This window comes from Neltuma alba, unplaced genomic scaffold (assembly GCF_004799145.2).
Source record: "Neltuma alba isolate B1F8T4 unplaced genomic scaffold, ASM479914v2 tig00013228_pilon, whole genome shotgun sequence".
NCBI lineage: Eukaryota > Viridiplantae > Streptophyta > Magnoliopsida > Fabales > Fabaceae > Neltuma > Neltuma alba.
This window is the reverse complement of record NW_021637526.1, coordinates 1-21,131: the sequence shown is the minus strand read 5'-3', so window position 1 is coordinate 21,131 and position 21,131 is coordinate 1. Positions and strand designations below refer to the sequence as shown.

General features: G+C 39.1%; 4 protein-coding genes across 4 annotated transcripts; all 4 read right to left on the bottom strand.

Annotated features, from left to right (window-relative positions):
* Positions 1 to 142: 142 nt before the first annotated feature.
* Positions 143 to 1,457, bottom strand: LOC114735555 (protein JINGUBANG-like). Its single transcript, XM_028923254.1, has one exon. The coding sequence runs from the start codon at positions 1,448 to 1,450 to the stop codon at positions 143 to 145; it is 1,308 nt and encodes a 435-aa protein (XP_028779087.1). The 5' UTR covers positions 1,451 to 1,457.
* A 2,432-nt stretch (positions 1,458 to 3,889) lies between these two features.
* Positions 3,890 to 5,961, bottom strand: LOC114735562 (allene oxide synthase 1, chloroplastic-like). Its single transcript, XM_028923261.1, has one exon. The coding sequence runs from the start codon at positions 5,786 to 5,788 to the stop codon at positions 4,229 to 4,231; it is 1,560 nt and encodes a 519-aa protein (XP_028779094.1). The 5' UTR covers positions 5,789 to 5,961; the 3' UTR covers positions 3,890 to 4,228.
* Positions 5,962 to 8,445: 2,484 nt separating this feature from the next.
* Positions 8,446 to 10,552, bottom strand: LOC114735564 (octanoyltransferase LIP2p, chloroplastic). The gene is made up of 5 exons (XM_028923262.1): positions 10,319 to 10,552; positions 9,827 to 10,206; positions 9,488 to 9,752; positions 9,226 to 9,376; positions 8,446 to 8,890 (listed from the first exon to the last, which is right to left on the bottom strand). The coding sequence occupies exons 2-5, from the start codon at positions 9,970 to 9,972 to the stop codon at positions 8,562 to 8,564; spliced, it is 891 nt and encodes a 296-aa protein (XP_028779095.1). The 5' UTR covers positions 9,973 to 10,206; positions 10,319 to 10,552; the 3' UTR covers positions 8,446 to 8,561.
* Positions 10,553 to 12,150: 1,598 nt separating this feature from the next.
* Positions 12,151 to 20,069, bottom strand: LOC114735565 (exocyst complex component SEC3A). Its single transcript, XM_028923263.1, has 19 exons — positions 19,929 to 20,069; positions 19,237 to 19,341; positions 18,488 to 18,589; positions 18,266 to 18,403; positions 17,736 to 17,864; positions 17,569 to 17,649; positions 17,416 to 17,490; positions 17,024 to 17,197; positions 16,790 to 16,940; positions 16,603 to 16,667; positions 15,835 to 16,005; positions 15,675 to 15,754; positions 14,842 to 14,923; positions 14,002 to 14,099; positions 13,783 to 13,891; positions 13,606 to 13,674; positions 13,353 to 13,418; positions 13,192 to 13,281; positions 12,151 to 12,511 (listed from the first exon to the last, which is right to left on the bottom strand). Exons 1-19 carry the CDS (start codon positions 20,052 to 20,054, stop codon positions 12,401 to 12,403), a joined length of 2,022 nt encoding a protein of 673 aa, XP_028779096.1. The 5' UTR covers positions 20,055 to 20,069; the 3' UTR covers positions 12,151 to 12,400.
* Between the last annotated feature and the right edge of the window lie 1,062 nt (positions 20,070 to 21,131).

Here is a 21,131-nt window from a genome sequence, read left to right as displayed (position 1 = left end):
CAAAGTTGTTGATTCCCATTTTCTGCAGGCTGATGGTGGGTGCATATATATATACTGTTAAAATTAAAATACATGCTTTTGGCTGGTGGCATTAAGTTTGTTTCACTTGGAGAAAATGCTGGCATACCCGCAAGTGAAGAAATTACCTTTTGTTGTTGGGTCGGGTTGAAGAAGAGAAGCTGCCATCCGATGGGATGGAGTCGAAATCCGGGAGCTGCTGCCCTGTCCCCAGGTTCTGCCCCGTAACGCTCCAAACCTTCACCGACTTATCCAGGCTCCCACTGTACACCACCCACCGTTCGTCTCCTTTCCCCGATGCTTCCTTGTCCTCCATCACCGCCAAGCACTTCACCGGTCCGTCGTGCCCCGTCAGCACGGACAGGCACGTGTGAATATCCCCCTCCCTCCTCCACACGCATATCGTCTTGTCCGCCGACCCACTGAACACCAACTTCCCCGCCGCCGTCATGCAAAGCACTCCCAGCTTGTGTCCCTTCATCTCCCCTCCGTGCGCGTACTGCTTCTCTCTCTTCCAGAAATTCACTATCCCGTCCGAGGACCCTCCGTACACTATGCTCCCAGTGGGGTCCACCGCTAATGAGGTCACCGCAAATTCTTGCTTCAACAGCGTCTGTGCCGCCACGTGTTTCGTGCCCTTCCCTTGTGGCTCTCTCCGCCAGCCCTTCACCGTGCCGTCCGCTGATCCTGAGAACACCATTCCGTCCAACCCGCACACCACCGAGTTCACTGCATCGTCGTGGGCGCTGATCGACTCCATGCACTTGGAATCAGATAGCCTCCATACCTTTATGGTTCGGTCCCATGAAGCCGAATACAGGATCGTCTTATCCATGCTCAAGGACAGGCAGGAAACGGCATCGCAGTGCTTGATCCATAGCGCGGTTCGGTTCTTTTTAACCTCCACGTAATTGCTGGGCTTGATGGAGCTCTTGAAGATATCTTTCAGAGAAGGTAACGTGCCGGCACGCTTGTGAACGCTGGGATTTTTCGGAGAGACTTTCCAAACGCGAATTTTACCGTCCTGGTGACCAGTGAATATTTTTCTGTCGGAGATGATGATGGCTTTAACCAATCCGCTGTTTGATTTGAAGCCGCTGAACTCTTGAAGGTTCTTCCAGACGCGAATGTTCTTACTGTCGGAACCGGTGTAGAGGAGGTCACCGGAAGCGGCTAAGGAATAGATATGGCCTTCTTCACGAACAAGCGAGCCGATGAGACTATTCTGGGGGGCGTTTTCATCGTCGGTGGACCAGGAAGAGCTGGCAAAGGGAGGCATGGTGGTCTGATTCCAAGGGGACATCATCATGGGGGATCCCTCCCCACTGATACGGCCGGAGTCGAAGTGGCCATGGCTGGCGGCGGAGGCGCTGCTCTCACGAGCGACGTAGTCGTCTTCGGAGTCGGAATGCATGTTGGTGGGGCGAGGCATGGTGTTGGCGTGGAAAACCATGGGGTCAGGTCTCTCGGTCGTCATTACCAATTAATATATCTATTCCCCAATTCCTCTCCGCAATCACATTATGGGAAGAAGGGTGCATGCAACGCAGGAATTATTGTCAGAAAAATAACAGAACACAGAAATTGATAATTGTGATTTGGGACGGACGCGGATGGATTGGTTGGCAGAGAGCAAAAGCAGGAACACTATGCCTAAGAATACCAGTTCGTACTCACTCCGGAAGGGAGAGGTACGTAGTTTTAAATCATATATCAAATTATTTAATTAGAGTAAATTATTGATGGCGGAGCTGCAGAATCAACAAGATACTGACACCTGCAACCATTTTATTATTTCTGGGTGCGAGGATAATAAGCTGATTTCTTTTTCCTTTTTGTTCAAAATAAATTGGTAATAAACATTAAAATTTAGGCAGCCGTATATTGTATATAATGTAAAAAAAATTTTCCCCCAAAAAATGAATCTCATGCAAGCGCATGAGTGCACGAAAACTGATGCCAAATGGTGTCAAAATATGTATGTACACAACTCCCGCGCTCAATATCTGTTTATCTACTTGATGCCCAAAAAAAAAACTGTTTATATATTCCTCCGGTCTTTAATATATGACCTAATTGTTGAATTAGTTTTGGTCCTAAATATAAGATCTATTTCTCAGATTTATCAATTTTTTTTAAATTACATCTATGAATACTCCCTCAACCATAATTAAGTAGAAGAGAAAGAAGGGGATTATGAAAGATGATTATGGTATTTTAGAAAAAATGTGTCACATTTCTTATAATTAACTAACTTACCTAATTTTTTTAATCTAATTAAATTAATTAAATGAGTCTTATATTAATGATGGAAGGAATACTTTCAAGCATATTCCTAAACTTTTCAATGACGGCTTTTTTTTTTTTTTAAAATGTAAAGCTAAACCCTGCTTTTCTTTGTCGGCTTACCTCTGGATTTCTCTGTTTATACTGTCAAGTTGTGATCATGACGTTAACAATTCAACTAAAATGAGATGGACAACTCGCAGCTATGACATTATGCCGTTTTCTGAGAATGGCGACTTTGAGCTCGAAGGCGTGCATCCCTATGCTGAAGCTCTCAACATGATGAGGCTCAATTCAGAATACAATATTGGGCCTTACTCTAGCAAGTTTGATACGAAACATTAAAAATAAAAAATAAAAATTAGAATTGAGATTGAGAAAATAGTATTGAGTATGAGAGATTGTTTATTATATGAGATTAAAAAAATCTATATATATGGGATTGAAAAATACCATAAAGGGAAGTGATATTTCCCGATCCTATTTCTATAGATTTATATAATCATATGTAACAAGTAATTACTTATGCTAAATACTTTTTGAATGATTTTTTTGAAATTGTAATCGCAGTCTTTATTCTTCATCTTTAATGCTTCATGCCAAAACAAAAAACCTATAAACATAGCTGTGCTCAAATTTTCTAGTGCGGAGTTCTCATTTTGCAATAAAATTTTATAATAATATTGTATTGATTTTATCGACAGTGATGCCCCTCCACAATCTTTATGGGTGTAGTTCCACGTCGGTCTTTTGAGCATTGCATAATAAGAAAATCAAAGGGTTAAGAGAGGGATATATGCATGCTGTTAAAACTTGATGCGCCTCTTCTCGACTGTCCCTAGGAAAATACACTGTTTTTTTAATAAAAAGAAAATATTCTTCTAACCCTATTTATAAGATAAATAAATAACCCTTTTATTCTATTTATAAATTATATGATTAAATTTTTAACATAACAATAATATTACTGGCTCACTCACTCATGCCTCTGGCAGGATTTATGAAACATAATATATTATTTCACTCTTTATTTATTATTATGTATATTGTTGTTTTGGTAAAAAAATGTATGCATCAAATACAAATAAAATTAATTTAAAATAAATTTAATAAAATTAAAGATTTTTTTTATCCTAATTATAAACTCTGGTCCTGGTTGTAGCATGAAATGTGAATGTGAAGTGGCGGGGACTGGGAAACATGGTGGAACGTACAGTAGGCGTTGGGCACAAATACGAGAAGCGCAAATCTCCCCTCTCCTTCCAACGAGGCCCCACCCACATACCCCCTCACAACACGAAGCGTCATCCCACTATGTTCTGCTCCCCGTGTATATCGCTATCTCTGCTTTTTCTTCTCCTTCTCGGCCCATTTCATTCATCCCCCCTCTTATGTATGGATATGACAGTGCCGTCCCCGCCATTGCTGCTTCATTATTTTGTGCGTCTTCTTCCATGCCCCTTCAATCATCCAACACAGCTATATGAACACTGAACCGGCTGCTTCAAGCTCACCTCACGAATCCCACTCGTTTAACATGCTCGATTGCGAATTAAGACCAAGAAACACTTCACACCCAGGATCGTATGTATGGTATGTAGGCGTAACTTTCATAAGATATTCAATAATCAAAAAATTGAAAAATAAAATCCTAGTGTATATACTAATACAATAACATGTTGGTTCCTCCTCTGAGGCCAACGGATCCAATCTCTTCCGCCTTCCCTCCTTCCCTGTCATTTTCTCTGTCTCGCTGTGCTCTCTTTAGCTCTTCCCTGTCACTTCTTGCATCAAAGGCACATGATAAATGATAGTTGTATTCTTCAGCAAGTCCGACTTCAGAGCAGGCCGTCTTTTCACCCTACCCTTCGCTACACTGATTCCAAAATCAGGCGGAAATACTTGAAATCGGAGTGCAAGCTGCTTAAAAGCTTGCAGTCTTGAGAGAGGTGAGGGTAACGGAAGAACCCAACGGCGAGGATCCGACTTGAATCTCGAAGGAATCATAGCGAAGGAAAAGCTCCACCACCAACAATCTCGACACCAACATCACGAAATCTTTTCCGGCACACTGCTTGTTGTCGACAGTCGGATTTTGATTCTCTGGCCCATTCGACCACAGCACATGCTTCAGCAACTTCTCACCCTCGCCGACGAACCTGTCTCCAACAAATTCATCAGCCCTCTCGAATATCTTCGGGTCCTTCGTTGCGAACGGCTGGTACCCGAACAACATTTCTCCTTCCTTCACTTTGAACCTCTTCTCGTGGCTTTCGATCACTAGATCTCTCTTTGCCTTGCCGTACTGTAACGGTACTGGCGGTTCTATTCTGAATGCTTCGTATACTACCGACTTCATCAACGGCATCTGCTCCATCGCCCTCATCGTTACTTCTCCACCGTTCGACCTCACCGCCGTTCTGATCTCCCTCGCTAACTCCGTGTGAAGTTTCACCCCTGCCCGCCCGATCCGCTTCAGCATGTTCGGGAAGAATATCTTCATTCCTCCGAACGAATTGAAGCACGTTGCGAACAGCAGGTTGTGGCAGGCTTCTTCTTTGGATACGCCCAAACGCTCCGCTTCGTCGAGCACGAAACCGGAGGACTCGTAGAAGAAATCGTATAGCCTCTGGTAATCTGATTTGACCAAGGCGGGAGGGAGACGAAAGGTGTGGAATATGCCATCTTCGATGGGCTTTGGGAGGCCCAGAATGAGAATAGGACTGAGCTGGAAGAGCACCCATTTCTGGACTATCTTTGGGCCGTCGAGCCCGAGTTTGGTATCGGCCGGATTGGTCCCATACAGAGATCGAGCCAGAAAGTTAAAAGCGGCTTGATCATTGGCATCACCGAAGCTGGCTTTTCCATTCGCCGCAAGCTGGCTCTCGAGCGTGTCGAAGAGCTGGGCGTAACTAGAATGGAATTCGGGAATGACCTTGTCGCGGCGAGACTTGAGGAGGAAGAACATGAGGCGCTTGAGCTGCTCGTGTCCGGGCTCGGAGGGGTCGAGGTAGGAGAGAACTCGGTAACCTCCGGTGAGTTCAGTGGAAGGCATGAAAGTGCCAGTGAACACATCTTTCTTCTCGACCTTGGTGACGTCGAAGAGAACGGGGAAGCTTTTCCCGTCGAGCAAGGCGACGACGCGTGGGTTGGGAGCAATGAATGGTCCGGGCGGCATGTTGGTGCGGAAAACTGTTGACTGGTACTTCTGGATGCGTGATTTGAAGTACTCGTCTCGGCCTTGGTTATAGAAATAATCAAGACGGTCTTTGATGGGTCCAACAAGGGGAAGACCATAATCCCCAGGAATTTTCTGCACGGGGAGCTCGGCAGGCACCACCGGCGGTACAGATAAGGACGGTCTCTCGGAGACGGAGGCTTTGATGACGGGACGAACAAACAATAGAGGCGTGGAACGGTTGGGTGATTTTCTGGTCAATGGAAATTGTAGATGGAGAGAAGGAGAAGAAACGCTCGTCGCCATTTGGAGGTAATAGTGAGTGAGGAGATAACAGAGAGAGGAATGAAGGTGGAAGGCTGGATATGTTTGCGGGGGAGGATGGCGTTGCCTTTATATTCACAAAAGGTGGCAGCTCAGCTCATAAAGATATTGATTGATTATTGAAGCTGGACGGGGAGTCGTGAAAGGTGTGCAAAAATTGTATGTTTCTTTAACACAAGTCTTAATTTTTTATTCATTGTTCACATGAGTTTTGAGAATATTTAAAATTAGAAATGATAGTGCTGGGTCCATGTTCGTTCCACCGAGGAGGGTGGTTTTCGGAACCCAAGTGCTTCAAAATCTCCCTCGTGGGCATTTCTTCAGGAATTAAAAATCATTTAAAATTAGATATAATAATAATAATAATAATAATAATAATCTAATGTCAGTGGCTTTGGCGTTGAATAAAGGAAGCGCGTTGGGACCAATGAGTTTAGCTGTGCTGTGCGAAGCACGGAGATCCGGAGAAGAGTCGGATGGACTTTACTTTTCCTCGCACGGAAAAGTTGGTCTAATTGACCGCATTAACATTTGACTCTAATGCTGCATTTTGCCCGTTCCCTTAAAAGCTTAACTACTCATTGATATTTCCAGCTTTTGGCAAATTCATTTGCACAAAGCAAACCACTGATCCCCTTCTGTACATGTTGTGGCCTTGAAATTATTCCTTCCTTTGTTTGCGAGCTTTGCCAGATAAAAATAGATAGTGTCAAACCATGCGCTGCAGAGTGAGACTGATGCTATATAATGGATTGATGTCAGTTACTATGAAACGTAATTATTCAGACATGCAGAAAAACAAAACAAAAAAAAAATATCTTGATTAATTAATGAGCATTAATCAACACAGGTGGTATGTGCTGTGGGAGTGACGGACGGGTGCAGGCTGGGTCTTGGCCGGTAAGGAATAATAAGGGAACACGTGAGGGAAATGGGGGCCCATTCGTCCAAGCACCAAACTCAATTGTCGACTGTGTAATGATAAACGCAACAAAAGGTGGGGTTTCAATCATTTGACCGGCGAATTTGAAGCCCTCCGACCATTATTTCTCAACCAAGGTCTCATGTTGTTCATCAACTGCGTCCTGAGGGCCCTCCACCATTCTTCTCTGCTCCTATCCATTACCTACGCACCTCCCACTGTAAGTGTTATGTTGGCTTAGTTTGTAATTAATGCCCCATATGTTACTTCCGACCATTTCCTCCGTAATTTGCAGTTGTGAGTTGTAACTACTAGACATGTCCAAACCATTCGACTACTCTGACGGCATCCCGAATTCATTTTTCTTAATTAAAAATATTAGATATCGAACCCCTTTTCTGCTAATACTTTTATCATGTGATAGTTTGAAAAGGGGAATTGCGCTGGTTAACAAAGTAAGCTTCCACATATTGACGTTACAAAATTGAATTGATATGATCCCTCGTGGTCGGAATAATGACTTTTATATGAGGCTGTTTTGGATTTTGTTGGTTGAAAAGTATCATCGCCTGGGATCTTTACCTCAACCTCAAAGTTATTGTACAAGTATCATTCTCGTGTATTGTACCTAGCATACCTGGTTACATTAACTCCCTTTTTAATCAGGCGTGCTGTTCAATTGGCAATTAAGGGATATCTGTACAAGCGAGGGTTCATCCTTGCTGGCCCGTCGTTGAAGTTTCGCACTGTTGATTTAGCGGCAAATTGAAAATAGACTTTCATTTAAAAAGTGGGTCAAAGTCGCGGCTCCTCAAATCCCCTGAATTGGGAACCTTCCAAGCAGTAGGGGTGGTGCCTCTGGTCATTGATGAAGTTACTTTTGGCCTGTAGCCGACAATTGATGACCTCCCTTGGGGAGCATTCCTGTATATATTTCTTTGGATCATGTTTGATTTGTAGAGGAAGAGGAACATTGGAGAATCAAACGTCTTCGGCCTCTGCGCGACTCGAGCTCATTATGGGTTTCTAATTGGACGGTGTCGTTATTTTGATTAATTTGTGTTTTCTAGTATGCTTTTTTGTTTTTTTTTTTGGGTGCTCTTGTGTTTTTGTTCCCCCCCCCCCGGGGGGGGGGGTTAGCATGTGTTTGAAGTTTGAACAAAGAAATGCTCTTTGAAAGCCTATTGGAAGAGGAAGGGGACGTTGGAGAACCAAGCCTTCAAAAGTAGGAAACTTTGGCACCATGTTCAGGGCACATCAACAATGATGAGCGATCAGATTATTTTCAGATTAGTTTAGACATCAACTTTTATAATTATATTTTAAATATTTCTTTTCATAAATATAAATTAAAAAGAATATTGAAACTTTTGATTTCTCAAGCTTAGTTTACCCATCAAAATTTGGTTGGGAAGTCTGATTTTTATTAATCAAGTCCTAAAATTTCCCATACATAATTTTATATTTTTATTTAGTCTTCTTAGGCCAATAATCTTTACTGTAGTCTATAAATTATAAAGAGGTTATTATTCTTGAGTTAATAGTTAAACCACATCTTTCTTTAGAAATTACATATCTGAACTAATTATGTGTCCTGTGGTTATGAAATTTTAAGGACTTGATTGATAAAAATTAATTTCACAAACCGAACCGATAACTTAAACTTCAGCACTAAAAATTTTATTATTTTTTCAAAATAAAACTAATTCTCTGAAAATTAAATTTATCATTTAAAAAGTTCAAAATTAAAAATGTTAAATACGGAATGTCTAAATGTGACTTGGCTGGTAAGTTCAAATTTTACTAAAGGGATAATCATAGAATGAAGGCAGTTCAGAGTCTGCTGTCATAAGATCCTGGTACTGAAATTGTTTTATGAAGGCACTCAAGCTCAAAAACATGCGAGAACTCTTGAACCAATGATTTGTGAGTATTGTGAATGAGAGTGGCATCATCTAGATGAACCAAATCTGCTGTTTCTTCACCGTTGAATGAGCCAAGTTCCTTCAGTAACCCTTTGATGCTTCCGATTTGACGATCGCGTATCCCGCATGGGACAATCCAATTGAAAGGAGTCAAATCGGTGGTGACATTAAGGGCTATCCCATGATAGGTTATCCACTGGGATACTCGGATGCCTGCTGCTGCCACTTTCCGATTTCCTGCAACATACTTCCATGAGAATATGCTTAAAATGGCCACAATGGCAAGCACAATTGAGTGCCTGGAAATTGAAGGGTCATGATATGTGGAAGAAGAATCTTTAGTCTTGTCTAAGGTTTTACAGAATTGAAATGTTAAAAGAGTTTATCCAAAAGTGACGCAACAAAAAGAAAAATTTTCTTATCCAATAGCCTCGTCGCCCGCTTATTTTGCTAACAATTAGAGAATTTTGATGAGCCTGAATAAAATAGAGAGATGAAACTGAATCGAACAAGGAATTCATTTTTAAAGTGGACTAGTTCCATATAAGCAAAATAGGATTTGAGAGACTTACCAACCCAAACACCAGTTAAACCTTCAATCCGGGAAGCCTTAATTGAAAATGTTGAAGAGAGAACACGGATGATGACCTCCTCCAGGCTCCTGAGGTACCAATGAAGATCCTTGTTGTGCTTTCGAAGATTGATAATGGGGTACATTACTAGCTACAATGCAACATCAAATTAGGATTCGTGTAAAACATTCAGATTCTTAAGCTGCAGTTTTTTCTATCCATTCATCTCAACACAACATAACAAGTAATTTTGAGCAAAAACCTGGCCAGGGCCGTGGTATGTAACTTCTCCTCCTCGTTCAGTTCTATAGATATCAAAAGGGGCATTATCAAAGTCAAAATTGAGGTTGTCTTCGGAGCTGCCAGTCCCTAAAGTATAAACTGGTGGGTGTTGCAGAACAATGAGCGTGTCCGTGCATTCTCCTTCCTCTTCTATCTGCGCCTTCTTTTCCCTGACCAGCTCTTTCTGCATAGACCACGCCACTTCATACGGAATTTGCTGGCGGTGCAAATCGATGAGCTCGCAGCTGCCCAATTCATGATTACATTCAAACTGAGGAATATGATTGAGCGAATAGCAAGAATAGATTAAGCAACTCACGTCCTTCGCTGAGCATGAATTGCAGAGAAAGATGAGACCGGCTTCCACCATATTAGGGGCTTGCGGTGTAGTAGTTTTGACTGAGAAAGAGAAGGGCATACGAGTACTGAGCTTGAAGAATTAGACAGCAAGAAGGTCATAGCCATAGGCGGACTCTTTCAAATATAAATAGTTGATATAATATCCTCTTAATTTTTGTTCCAGAAGCTTTGACGAAGATGCCTTAGTAAGCCAATTGGTTCAGGAAACTCCTCAAAGCCATTAAAGAATGACAATTTAAACTCAGCCTTCTAAATTTTTTGACGCAGCCTTCTCAATTTAATGTCTCCCATTCGAAACGTATAGAATATACTCAGCCTTCAATCCTTCAACTAGCCATCCTAAGTGAGCAAAAACAAATCCTATTTAAGAACATTGCGGACAAGCTGCAACAAAACAAAGAACCTGTACGCAAAGCCGAAGATAAAATTAAGGGATTAGGATTAAAAGCACCTGAAGCTAAATGTAGACGGATCTCGGGGAGGCCGGCTGTCTTTCAACTCATCAGAAAATATTTGGAAAAGCCAGCAATCGAAGACGATGGATACGGGATTGGATCGAAGTGGTTTAATAGGCGGCGGCAGCGCGGGGCAAGGAGAAGGGATCAGCTACAGGTACACTGCTGCCCGGCGATAAAAACAAGGAAGTGTTAATGCAGAGTACGAAACTCAGCGTACTAGGCCGCTGAACAGATTATAAACAATGTCCTTCTAAGGCTTGTGGGATGAGAAGGAAGAAGAGGAAGAAGGCGTTAATGACGAGACGAGAAGCTTTCGGCGTGATCTTTTTGTGGCTTTTTTTCTTTTTTTCGGTTTTCCAATGAAAAACTATCTTGAAAAATTGCAAATAAAAACCCCTAGATATATAAAATTATAATTTAAGACTCTCAATTTAGAAAATAGTTTCAGGGCACCGGGTCCCAAATTACAAATATAAAATCTTGTTGAAATGTCTGAAATACCTCCCAGTCAAATGACAAGTTGATTATGAGAAATAACAAATTCACTTTAGCAAATGATAACTTCAGTAGACCAAATTACAGTTTGGCTAATACCAAATAACAAGTTGAGTATGAAAAATGACAAGTTCACTTTAGAGAATAATAATTTCAGTAGACTAAATCACAATCTGGCTGAGAAGTATTTCAAACATTTCACCAATATTTTATATTTGCAATTTAGAATCGGGTCCTTATTTGTTATTTCTCAAATTGAAAGTCTCAAATCATAATTTTAGATATTTAGAGGTCTTTATTTACAATTTTTCCAACTGTTATCTTTGTCAATTTATTTCAATAATACCAATGGGAAATTTATTTAAGTTGTTTTCATATTTTAATCATTTAAATAATTTTTATTAAAAAATGATTTTTGTCAAATGAACATTATCATTTTAATTTTTATCATCGAAAACTAAAATTACCATACACCTATTTTTTTAAAATAACAATTTCGATAATAAAGAACAATTATTTTTACAATTTTAGTGTTAAAAACTTAAAATGAATAGTATTTGCTGATTTTGTTAGATGAAGGGAATTTTGGATAATGTACAGTCATATTCTTCCTTCTTTTCTACCTTTTATGCAAATGAAATATCATCTTTCACTTTCATAATCAACGAAACATTTTTCTAAATTTTCCCTTCCTTTCCTCTTTTTCTTTTTTAAAAAGATTTTCTCACAATTTACCTTCGGTGAGCCAAACGCGGCCAAATTCCTGTTTCTGCCACTATCAGTTTCCTTCAATTTCTACTCACCAGGAAAAAAATTCCGTCAGAATGTTCAGCAGATATGGATTGAATGGAAAGGGTCTTCTAGCGAGGATCATTTTCCCGTTCATTGTATGGGATTTGATGCGAATGCTACCATCCACATTCACAATTTATAAATATTGCGACCTATAATTTTTATACTTTGATGACTAATGTTGCACACGCGCAAGCCGCAATGGATGGCCGATTTCACACTTGCGCTTCGTGACGACGGTTGAGGTGAAAAAGAACCCCCGCCTTGCTGGGAAAAATGAAAATTCCTCGACTGGGGTCAAAACTCAAAACCCGTAGGCAGACTCATGTCGTCTGAGCTCTGAATCTTCACCAACACTCGTTGGCTAATCCTCCCTAAAATATATCCATCTTTCCTGCAGACATGTTCCTGGACACCTGCCCTGCCTCTCATGTTTTGGAGGGATCTTATTGGACACCTGGGGAAGAAAAAGGGTCATCGATTTCCTGATTGAAGCTGCTTGGCCCCTTTCACGTGAAGGTAGCATTTTCAGCATCACTAGCTCAAATTTTACTTTTATTTTCTTTTAAAAATTATAAATTATACACGATTAACCTTTGTGGCTCTGAATATAATGTGTTGCAAAACACAATCAAAACAAATGAGACTACCACATCAAATTTGCGTTAAAAGAAGCAGCAAGGGGTCCCTTTCAAATCATTAATACAAGTGATTGAATAAATATAATTACATACCATGGCGGGAAAAAGAATGATTACATCTCATGTAATAGAAAATAACAGGAAACTTTACATGGAAGCCAAAAGGTCCCTCATCTCAGCAACAGTTGGCATTGTTTCTGTAGGGTAGATCTTAGCGACAAGCTGGGCAAAATTTTCGTACTTGTCGAGAAACTCTTTCTGTCATAATTTTGGGGTAACTACATCAGAAATCATTCATCTACAGACACGCATTATCTTTTTTTTTTTTTTTTTTGGGCAAGCGCGCACACATTATCTACATGCATGTTCTCTCGTATAATCTTTCCATTCACAAACCTGCATGGTCTGCAGGTTTATCAATGAAAGATTGTGCAAGCATCATTAGATTTGCTTGCTTACCAAGCTAGTGAATGCTTCATCTAGTTTTTTTTTAAATTCTTTTAATCACTCTTGCTACTTTTACATGTATCTTGAAGTGGTGGCACCCCTACAGACGATACTTTAATCAAAACCAGGTTGTTGATGAAATTCAGTCATGTTAATTTTTTGAAAAATTTTTGTATACCCGTGAATATAGTATTTACTACCCATGCAGAACATCCTCAACCACTTTGATCCTCTAGTATTTTCAGGAAGACACCAATATAAGAAAATTCTTTATCCTCCCGTCAATTTTCAATTTTATTTTCTTTTCACCCATTTTTAAGTTGTAACTTTGCAGGTTTCAACTAGACTGCCAAAGTATTGATTTAAACCTTCACAAACTCAGCTTTAAAATTAATATTTCTAAGTCAGAGATATCAATAGCATTATTCTGTCATTTTCTTGTAAATAGAATAGGAGATGGTTTTCAACCAACTTTGACTAAACAAGCCTACCTTGCATTTATCCCATAGGGAAGGTAACAGCTCCTCTGAAGTCAAGTTCTTCTGCAATTTCTTATACATTGCAGCAATGGACTTGTCAACCTGAAAAGGAAAGCGAAAACAATGACAAGTTTGGCCCATGACAAAGCCTTCTGAAAGATGCGTGTGCTTACCCCAGATAAACTTGATTTTAACACCTTCCGCAGATCCATTTTTGACAAACCAAGCTGGAAAGGAATCTGGAATTGAAAGAGAATATTATGAAATCACGAACATAGTTGAATGTCCCAAATAGTAATGTGACATTTGGTTCCACCACGTGAAAACTAGGAACCAGTTGTCTTAGTTAGAATTCCAGATCCATTGAGAAGGTGCATCGAGGAAGCTTATATCACAAAAGAATTATACACAGCAATAATCACTAACCTCTTCGGAGGCAACCGTAAACATCAAGTCCTCAATCCTTTTGCCAAACTGGAAGAGACGTTCAAATTGCTTTCCAAAGGAAAAAGAGGAAGAAAGAAAGGATACTGAGTGAGTTCAACATACTATATGTATTTTAGTGTTTGACAAAATGACCTGAAAAAGAAAGAAATCACTTACATAATAAATAATCATACTAATATGGCGTGTGCAAGCTTGTTCATAGGCTTCACTGGCCTGATGGTAAAACTTAGCCAAAGTGGGAACGACATTGGCAAGATCATACAAACTGAGCAGAATGAACAGAGCATGTGAAGTCAGTGTCTTCCTTTCAAAATCAACATAAAAGAAGGAACAGACACAACTTCCTCTTGGCAGATTGGAAAGATAGCCATTCACCTATTTTGAAATGCCGCATAGTTCTCTAAAAGAAATATATCTGCATACTTTGGATCTGTTTGTGCAATTTTTTCCAAAGTTGCGAACATTATGCTAACCTGTGAGGCAAAATGTAAACCAAGAAACAATTTACTGACATGGATTATTGCATCTTGAATCAGGAAAACATGATAACAAGAACAAAAGATTCAAATAATAAAAGTAAAATGAAAAGGAAGAGTTCATCACTGGAAAATAAATGAGTCCTTATTACTAGCGTTAGACCATTGAAGTGGCCCATCCGCCCCATCGGGTTTTAGGAGGCTATTAATTCCAAACTCACAAATGACTCCTTATTTCTAGCAGTAATTGATAAATTCAGCAAGAAATTATGAGCTGTAAAGCCAGTGGACTGGCAAAATAAATATGCCGAGCAGATAAAATTACTGAAGAAACTCAAGTTAATTGAGATATAAGTGTGATTCAGCAATATAGAGAAAATTACTTCCTTTGAAAGAAAAACTATTGAGAATTCAACTTAAGAGATCTTTTTGTTTTACACAATGATATACTCTATTTTGAAAGACGCTCACACCCATTGCATAATCTGATTCCCCCCCCCCCCCAAAAATTAAAAGAAATATGTTTGCATGAGTGGGGGTGGCACATGTATGACAAAGTGAAGTAGCTTCAAAAACACTCTAGAAGAAATGGCAGGAACAAGTGTTTTACTTTATCTTGCTCTAAAGTGTTTTGCGTCTTGCTTAAGCCTTTAACTAGAATGTTCTCTGTGAGATTTCATGTCTCTATGACCACCGCAAATAGTTGAGAACAAACCACTTATTTAAGGGAATCACTCACAAATTTTGTGTATGCCTGGTCAACCAAGTCCCTAGACTGGCCCTGAATGTACTGTTCCATCCGTGTAGCAAGGGTTGCAAATCTATGCCAAAAAAATTACGAAAACATATGATATTGATCCTTACAAGAAACTAAGATATTAACAACAAACAAGACAGTTAATGGTTTAACAGTTATAACTTCCTCATGCAAAATTTGAATTTCACAACAATTTCAATAACAAAACGCATTTTGTTTTGATGGATATCAGATGCACATGGATGTAAATATAACAACTTTAACTGTCAAAAACCAAAGCACCGTGGTCTGAGGCCAGCTAGGCAAAGTTAGAGATCTGCAGAAGTAGACATAAAATGTACAGAGTTTAAACTAAAAAAGAAAACTAATCACAGCAGGGGTGAGAATTAATGATTTCTTAACAGAAATATTAAGAGATTCATGTCTGAAAGAATACTGGATAAACAAAAAATCAAAGTAAAAACATTGCATTTGAATATGAGGTTATTTTTCTGTGATTGCATAATATCACTTCGTTGGGGGAAAAAAGTTGAAAAATCATTTTCACGGGTAAAGCATACTCCTTTGGAAACTAGAAATTAGTAGAAATAGCTAATGCAGTTTGAAGAAGACCAGGATCGGAAAGTACTATAATCTCTAAGAAAGAGCTCAAATGATGGTAATAAGATCCTTCCACAGCATTTAGGGAGGATATTGTTGTAGGTCTATATTTTTCTATGAAACTCAACAAGAATGCAGACAAGGGCCCAATCTATTATACATAAGCACTTGCATTCTTTTTGGTACAAAAAGAGAGAACCAAGGATCCTAATCACCTGGGAATATACGATAAGACCCCCATTTGGCGAACATTGCGTTCATTTCTTTCAATTTGATGGCAAGCTTCATCAACAAACTACAGCAAGATTTCCTTAATTGGGTTAGCTTCAGCATAGATTTGGTGCAATAGCAATTTTAATAGTGTTAGCCACATACACGGCTGAACTGCATGGATATCCTAGACTCTAGGTGACCAAGAAGAAGGCGAACAAATCCTGCTGCGTCTGCTTTCTGACCAGAGAGATAGCGCTCTGTTATTCCATGCATTGATATGCAGCGCAGAGGATCAATCTTATATGCCCAATCCACAACAGCATAGAAGTCTTCCTGCAATAACATAAAGCAGCTTACTACCAGTAACATCTATGAACTTATCATATGCCAAATAACATGCCAAAAATTACATAGAAGTGTTAAACCATAAGAAGCAGTATGTTTATCAGATTTGCCCTATAGCTTGAAACAGCCCATGCAGAGTCTATAAGAAAATCAATGATATTGACATCTGATAGACTAAATGTTTTCTTCCATTGGTGTTTTAAACACCTGTTAGCCATCACTTTAAAGGTTACCATGCATACCAGAGTTACAGAATCCTAGAAGCTATATTCTGTTATGGGTCTAACTGTCACCTTCCACTGTTCCCTTGCTTCCTAAGTTTTCTCTGTAGGATACATATGCAGACTGTTAACTTGTTAACAGTTTCCTTTTAAGGATCAGCTCAATGGCAATTAAGTTGTTTTAATAGCCAGCAAAACAGTTCAGAGAGATACAGAAGACGACACTTCAGCTGGAAAATGAACCCCCCCCCCCAAAAAAAAAAAAATTCCTCTAGGTGACAAAAATATCATGCAAGAACAGAAGAAGCGAACACTTTAGTTCACAAATACAAGAAGCTCAAAAAGGTAGAGCAACTACACATACTTGGATGCCATCGAGCAAATCCTGGAGTGATTCATTTAAAGCTGCAAGCTCAACAGAACTTTTACCTACGAAATGAAGCAAATGGTCACATTGTGGAAAAAATGATTGTATCAGAGAAAATCAAAGTACAATATATTTTATATGCACTTTGAAGAAAGGATATTTGCAGAAAGTGAGGCACATGTACCTGGCTTGCTGTCATTGTCGTCAATGTCCATAATTCCGAGATCATCATCATTGGCATCATCATCATATCCAGTTTTATTACCATTTACAATGCCACCTGGAGGAACTAGCGTGGGAACTTCAAAGCACATAAAGTGTGCAAAGAAGGAGCTCTGCAGTACAAGACATGAAAAAACACATTAAATGCAATAAGAGTAACTATGTTTTGAAGATCAATGAATATGAGGGCTGTTACCTCATCCACCAGAAGTGGAATAAAAATCGTGAGCATCTTTGCATAAGCCTCAGACACTGTAGAAGTGTCAGCAGCATTTACATTCTGACCAGAACCTGTCGAACCTTCAAGCCAAACAGTTGGATTTCTTGATGCTTTAGTGCTAGCACGAAGCTCATTTGCAAACTCACGAGCCTGTGGAAGACAGCAAACAATTCAAACATTATACACACGCACACATATTATTCTACTGAAGCATCAAATCAAAAGATCCGCACATAAAACCTACAACAAGAATTCTTAAACCTATGAGTTACATTATCTTATGTTCCTTTTTGCTGCTAGCAAGAACTTTAGCCAGAGATAATTAAGAGACAAACAACAAGGTGTATGACTAATTTGAAATCTCAGACCTCCCTGCGAAGAAGCAAGTTAAGTGAACTGCAATAAGCTTTCCTCAGTGAGCCCAGGCAATTTTTATCCAGACTCTGCAAGTGCACAGTATACGTCAGACAGAAAGCCAAGAAAAGAAAATAATAAACATGTAGATGCAAGATGTTGTTAACCTTTAAATGCTGCAGAAGTCGTGCATATGTCCTACATTTGTACCGCAAGTCTGCATGATCAGGCCTCTTCAATTGTCCACGCTGTTTAAAGCAATCATGCCATGATGTACTTAAATTTCGAAGACTCTTTAAAATATACTTTTATTAGGAGTTTAAAGCAAAAGTACCTGAGAGAAATAACTTTTATCGCTTATCATGAAATCCACCAAACTAGCAAAATAATTTCTTAAGAACTCTGAAGCTCTCCTGACAAAGGTAGATTTTAACTTTTCAAGTTCTGCACGCTTTTCTTTAACCTGATGGAGAAGGAAGTAAGGAACCACCATTAAAATAGATAACATTAGGTCCCATGCATATAAAAAGTATCTACACAGCAGGAGCGCTCTATTGGCCTTGGGATGCCAAAATTCTCTGAAGACTAATTGCAGGTGAAAGGTGACAGGAGTGATTAATAATCATTATATCACAAATCGCTGGTTAGATAATGAACAGAACGCCACAAGATGTGTAACAAGCTTTTTTTTTTTTTTTTTTAATCTTTGCATGAATGGTTTTTGCAGTAATCTTGACCCATCTGATTACTTGCTACTATTAACTCTTACTTGATACACACTACATATACATGTCATTAAATTTAAAATTCTACTTCAAAAATTGAATTTTATGAGAGAAACTAAAAGCAAGCAAGAGAAAATACAGCTCTCATGTTTGCATAAGCAGGATCCAGATAAGGCCCTTCAAGACCACGCAAGGCTCCAGTCAACCATTCACATGCTTCAACATTTTGAATCATTCTTGCCTCATCAAATGAACCTCCGGTCAGACATGCTGCATACTACACAATGAAAACGTTTACATAATTATCAAAGTAAGTTAGTTAAATTCAAAAAAGGATTCAATTCACCCGCTTAAAGAATACCTCAGAAGGGACCCGTAGTCGCTCAACAAGCTTATCAAGCTCCTCAATAAGAGCTTTGTTATTCACAGATTGCATTTCCAAATTGTTATTGCGAGTTTCTATCTAAACATCACATAAGGTACTGAGACAAATCAAGAAGAGATCATTCCACAAACAGAAAAATATCCAAGGCACAGTTTAGATAAATAAAACTGAGAATTCTCATTCAAGGCAGAAATAACTTTCATACTAATCACAAAATTGCTGTTTTCCATAAACAATCATCATAAACGTAACCTCTCATTGAGCAGCACTCTTGCCAAAGTGCCAAACCCTCTAAAGCTAGTCAACAGAAACAATTCCGAAGACATACCCAAGGTTCACCAAAGGCACCTTGGATGGTAACTGAAAGGGAAATTATCTTCAAGTAAAAGCGCACATAATTCAGTGTCAAGATATGGAGCCTTTTGTAACATTTTTTGATACTCCTTTTATTAGTGTTCTAATTTTTAAAGATTCTGTTGGAACCAAATGTGGCAAAAATGATTTTATCAAAAAATTCAGTGTCAGCTACCAAGAAAACAAATGAAGTAACACCAAAGGCATTGTCACAATGGTGACTTTTGCTGACAACAAAATTAACTCATGAACATGCTTTCAACAGGGGAAGTGAAAAAACTAAACAGATGAACAATGACATACTGAGGCACAGCCATAACAACCATTGGTGGACAAAGTATACAACCAACTTCACATGCACAAGCCCCTACCGATTCAATATCCTCCCTCATGTGCCGAAGTTTCACATTGAAGATGCCTAACCATTCATCCATGTCTTCCACACAACTCATTGCTGTGTCAAGCCCTTGCAACACCTGAAGGCATCAATAAAAGAATCGCAAATAGGACAAGAAGTTCAAATAATTCTATAAAAGCTAGTTATGAGTAACCTGAAAATTTGTATAACATATCATCATATTTTTTTTATCATACAATGACAGCTCTAATGGTTCAAAGCGACAGTCTCAGTTCAAGTATCGGCACTAACTGGAAGCTTCAAACAAGGGCTAAAATCAGGCTAACCGGATAATCTCATGCCAAAGTCAAAGTCAATAGTGGAGATACGAAGTATCATTTTCCAATCACATAGTAACAGATCGAATGGTCAGAACAATAATGAAATGCTTTCTCTGCTCATGATACTGGCATCAATTGGAAGCTTTAAGTAGTAGGTAAAATCAGGTAAATTGGTTAGCCTCAAGCAAAAATCAGCCGAATGTGTTTAAAATGCTTATTGCACAATTTATACAACATAAAGGCCAAGCGAAGTCCATCCTTCTAAACTCAGATAGAAAACTTAGCTGCAACTGACCATATCAATGAAGGGATGTCTATACAGGGATATGCAACAAACAAGAACATATACCAGCAAAACAAAGGCCATTTATTTTGTTCATTATACCTCTTCTATCATAGGTTCGCTTTCTAAAATGGCATGCACATTTGCTGCTTCAAGAGCCTGGAGTTCTCTCTTCAACCTTTCAGAAAATTCTTCTGCTTCACCATTACCAATAACATAACTGCACATTTTAAGAATGTTAAGTAGTTAGTTGTGTCCATCCACATCTGTGAAAAGGAAAAAAAAGAAACAAACCCGAATGTCAAGTGTGTTCGACCAACATCACTAATTGATTACACTCTTTCAGCATATATGTCACAAGTTTAGCGTTCAGTATTGGTTACTAATCTCTGGAATCCTCTTGTCAGCATCAACCATAAAATAGGGACTGGCTAGCAGGACTCTTGAGTATATTACTACACATTGCTAAGAAATGGCAGAAATGCAGCCGTCTCCTCCATTATGAAAAATTATGTTCGTCTCTTCTATTTGGCTCTATAATAAAATTTAGGACAAGGACAGAACTTACGTTCCCAAAGAGTCTCCATGTCCTCTTCCTCTGCTTGCGAGACAAGTTCCTTTTCAACGGCAACTTTCATTTCAGGCTGTGTCACAGCAGATGCAACGGGAGGACCACCTTGTGGACTCCTTTGTGTGGAAACTGGAGGTACGTTGGCCTATCTCACAATTATAGGAAATTATTAGCAAGGAAAAAAAAAAAAAACTCAACATCCACAACAATAACTTGCAATCATGACTTAAAACCAACAAACTAAATGGCAATATCTTTGGAGTGATGAGATGAACCACATAATACGTTAATAAAAACTAGGCACATATTTATTGTAAGTTTACACTGAATAGGACAACACATGTACCTTTGCCCAGAGAGACAACTCCACAACATCAATACCAACAACTTTAGGAAGGGGGCCTAGAAGATCCTTTGACATATTCAAGATGCTAAGCAGCAGACGATTCCTACAAAGAAAAAAGAAATTTAAAGAGATAATTCAACAATCTCTACTGATATGGAAGACAACAATTAAATTGAGCATGTTCTCTCAACAATATAACCTGTCATCTATATTGCGCATTGTCCATTGAGGAGGAGCTACGCTCTGGTTTCTGAGGTTATCAAACCCCTACAAGATATACATTCGTCACAACAAAGAATATCAGATAGAAAGGTATCAAGAAAAAAAAACTCCCAATTCCAGGAGATGGAAAAATAAAAAAAAAATGCCTCTCATATCATTTCAGTGC

Bases quoted from the DNA above. Each gene is read 5' to 3' on its own strand.
- LOC114735555 (XM_028923254.1), bottom strand. From the start codon at position 1,450: ATGCCTCGCCCCACCAACATGCATTCCGACTCCGAAGACGACTACGTC.
- LOC114735562 (XM_028923261.1), bottom strand. From the start codon at position 5,788: ATGGCGACGAGCGTTTCTTCTCCTTCTCTCCATCTACAATTTCCATTG.
- LOC114735564 (XM_028923262.1), bottom strand. From the start codon at position 9,972: ATGGCTATGACCTTCTTGCTGTCTAATTCTTCAAGCTCAGTACTCGTA. The intron at 9,753-9,826 runs GTGAGTTGCTTA...TGAATTGGGCAG, and splicing joins ATTCATGCTCAGCGAAGGAC to CTGCGAGCTCATCGATTTGC. The intron at 9,377-9,487 runs GTTTTTGCTCAA...GTTGCATTGTAG, and splicing joins CATACCACGGCCCTGGCCAG to CTAGTAATGTACCCCATTAT.
- LOC114735565 (XM_028923263.1), bottom strand. From the start codon at position 20,054: ATGTGCAGTTATGTTATTGGTAATGGTGAAGCAGAAGAATTTTCTGAA. The intron at 15,755-15,834 runs GTATGTGGCTAA...ATCTTGCTGTAG, and splicing joins TATCCATGCAGTTCAGCCGT to TTTGTTGATGAAGCTTGCCA. The intron at 13,282-13,352 runs GTAAGCACACGC...TTTCCTTTTCAG, and splicing joins TAAAATCAAGTTTATCTGGG to GTTGACAAGTCCATTGCTGC.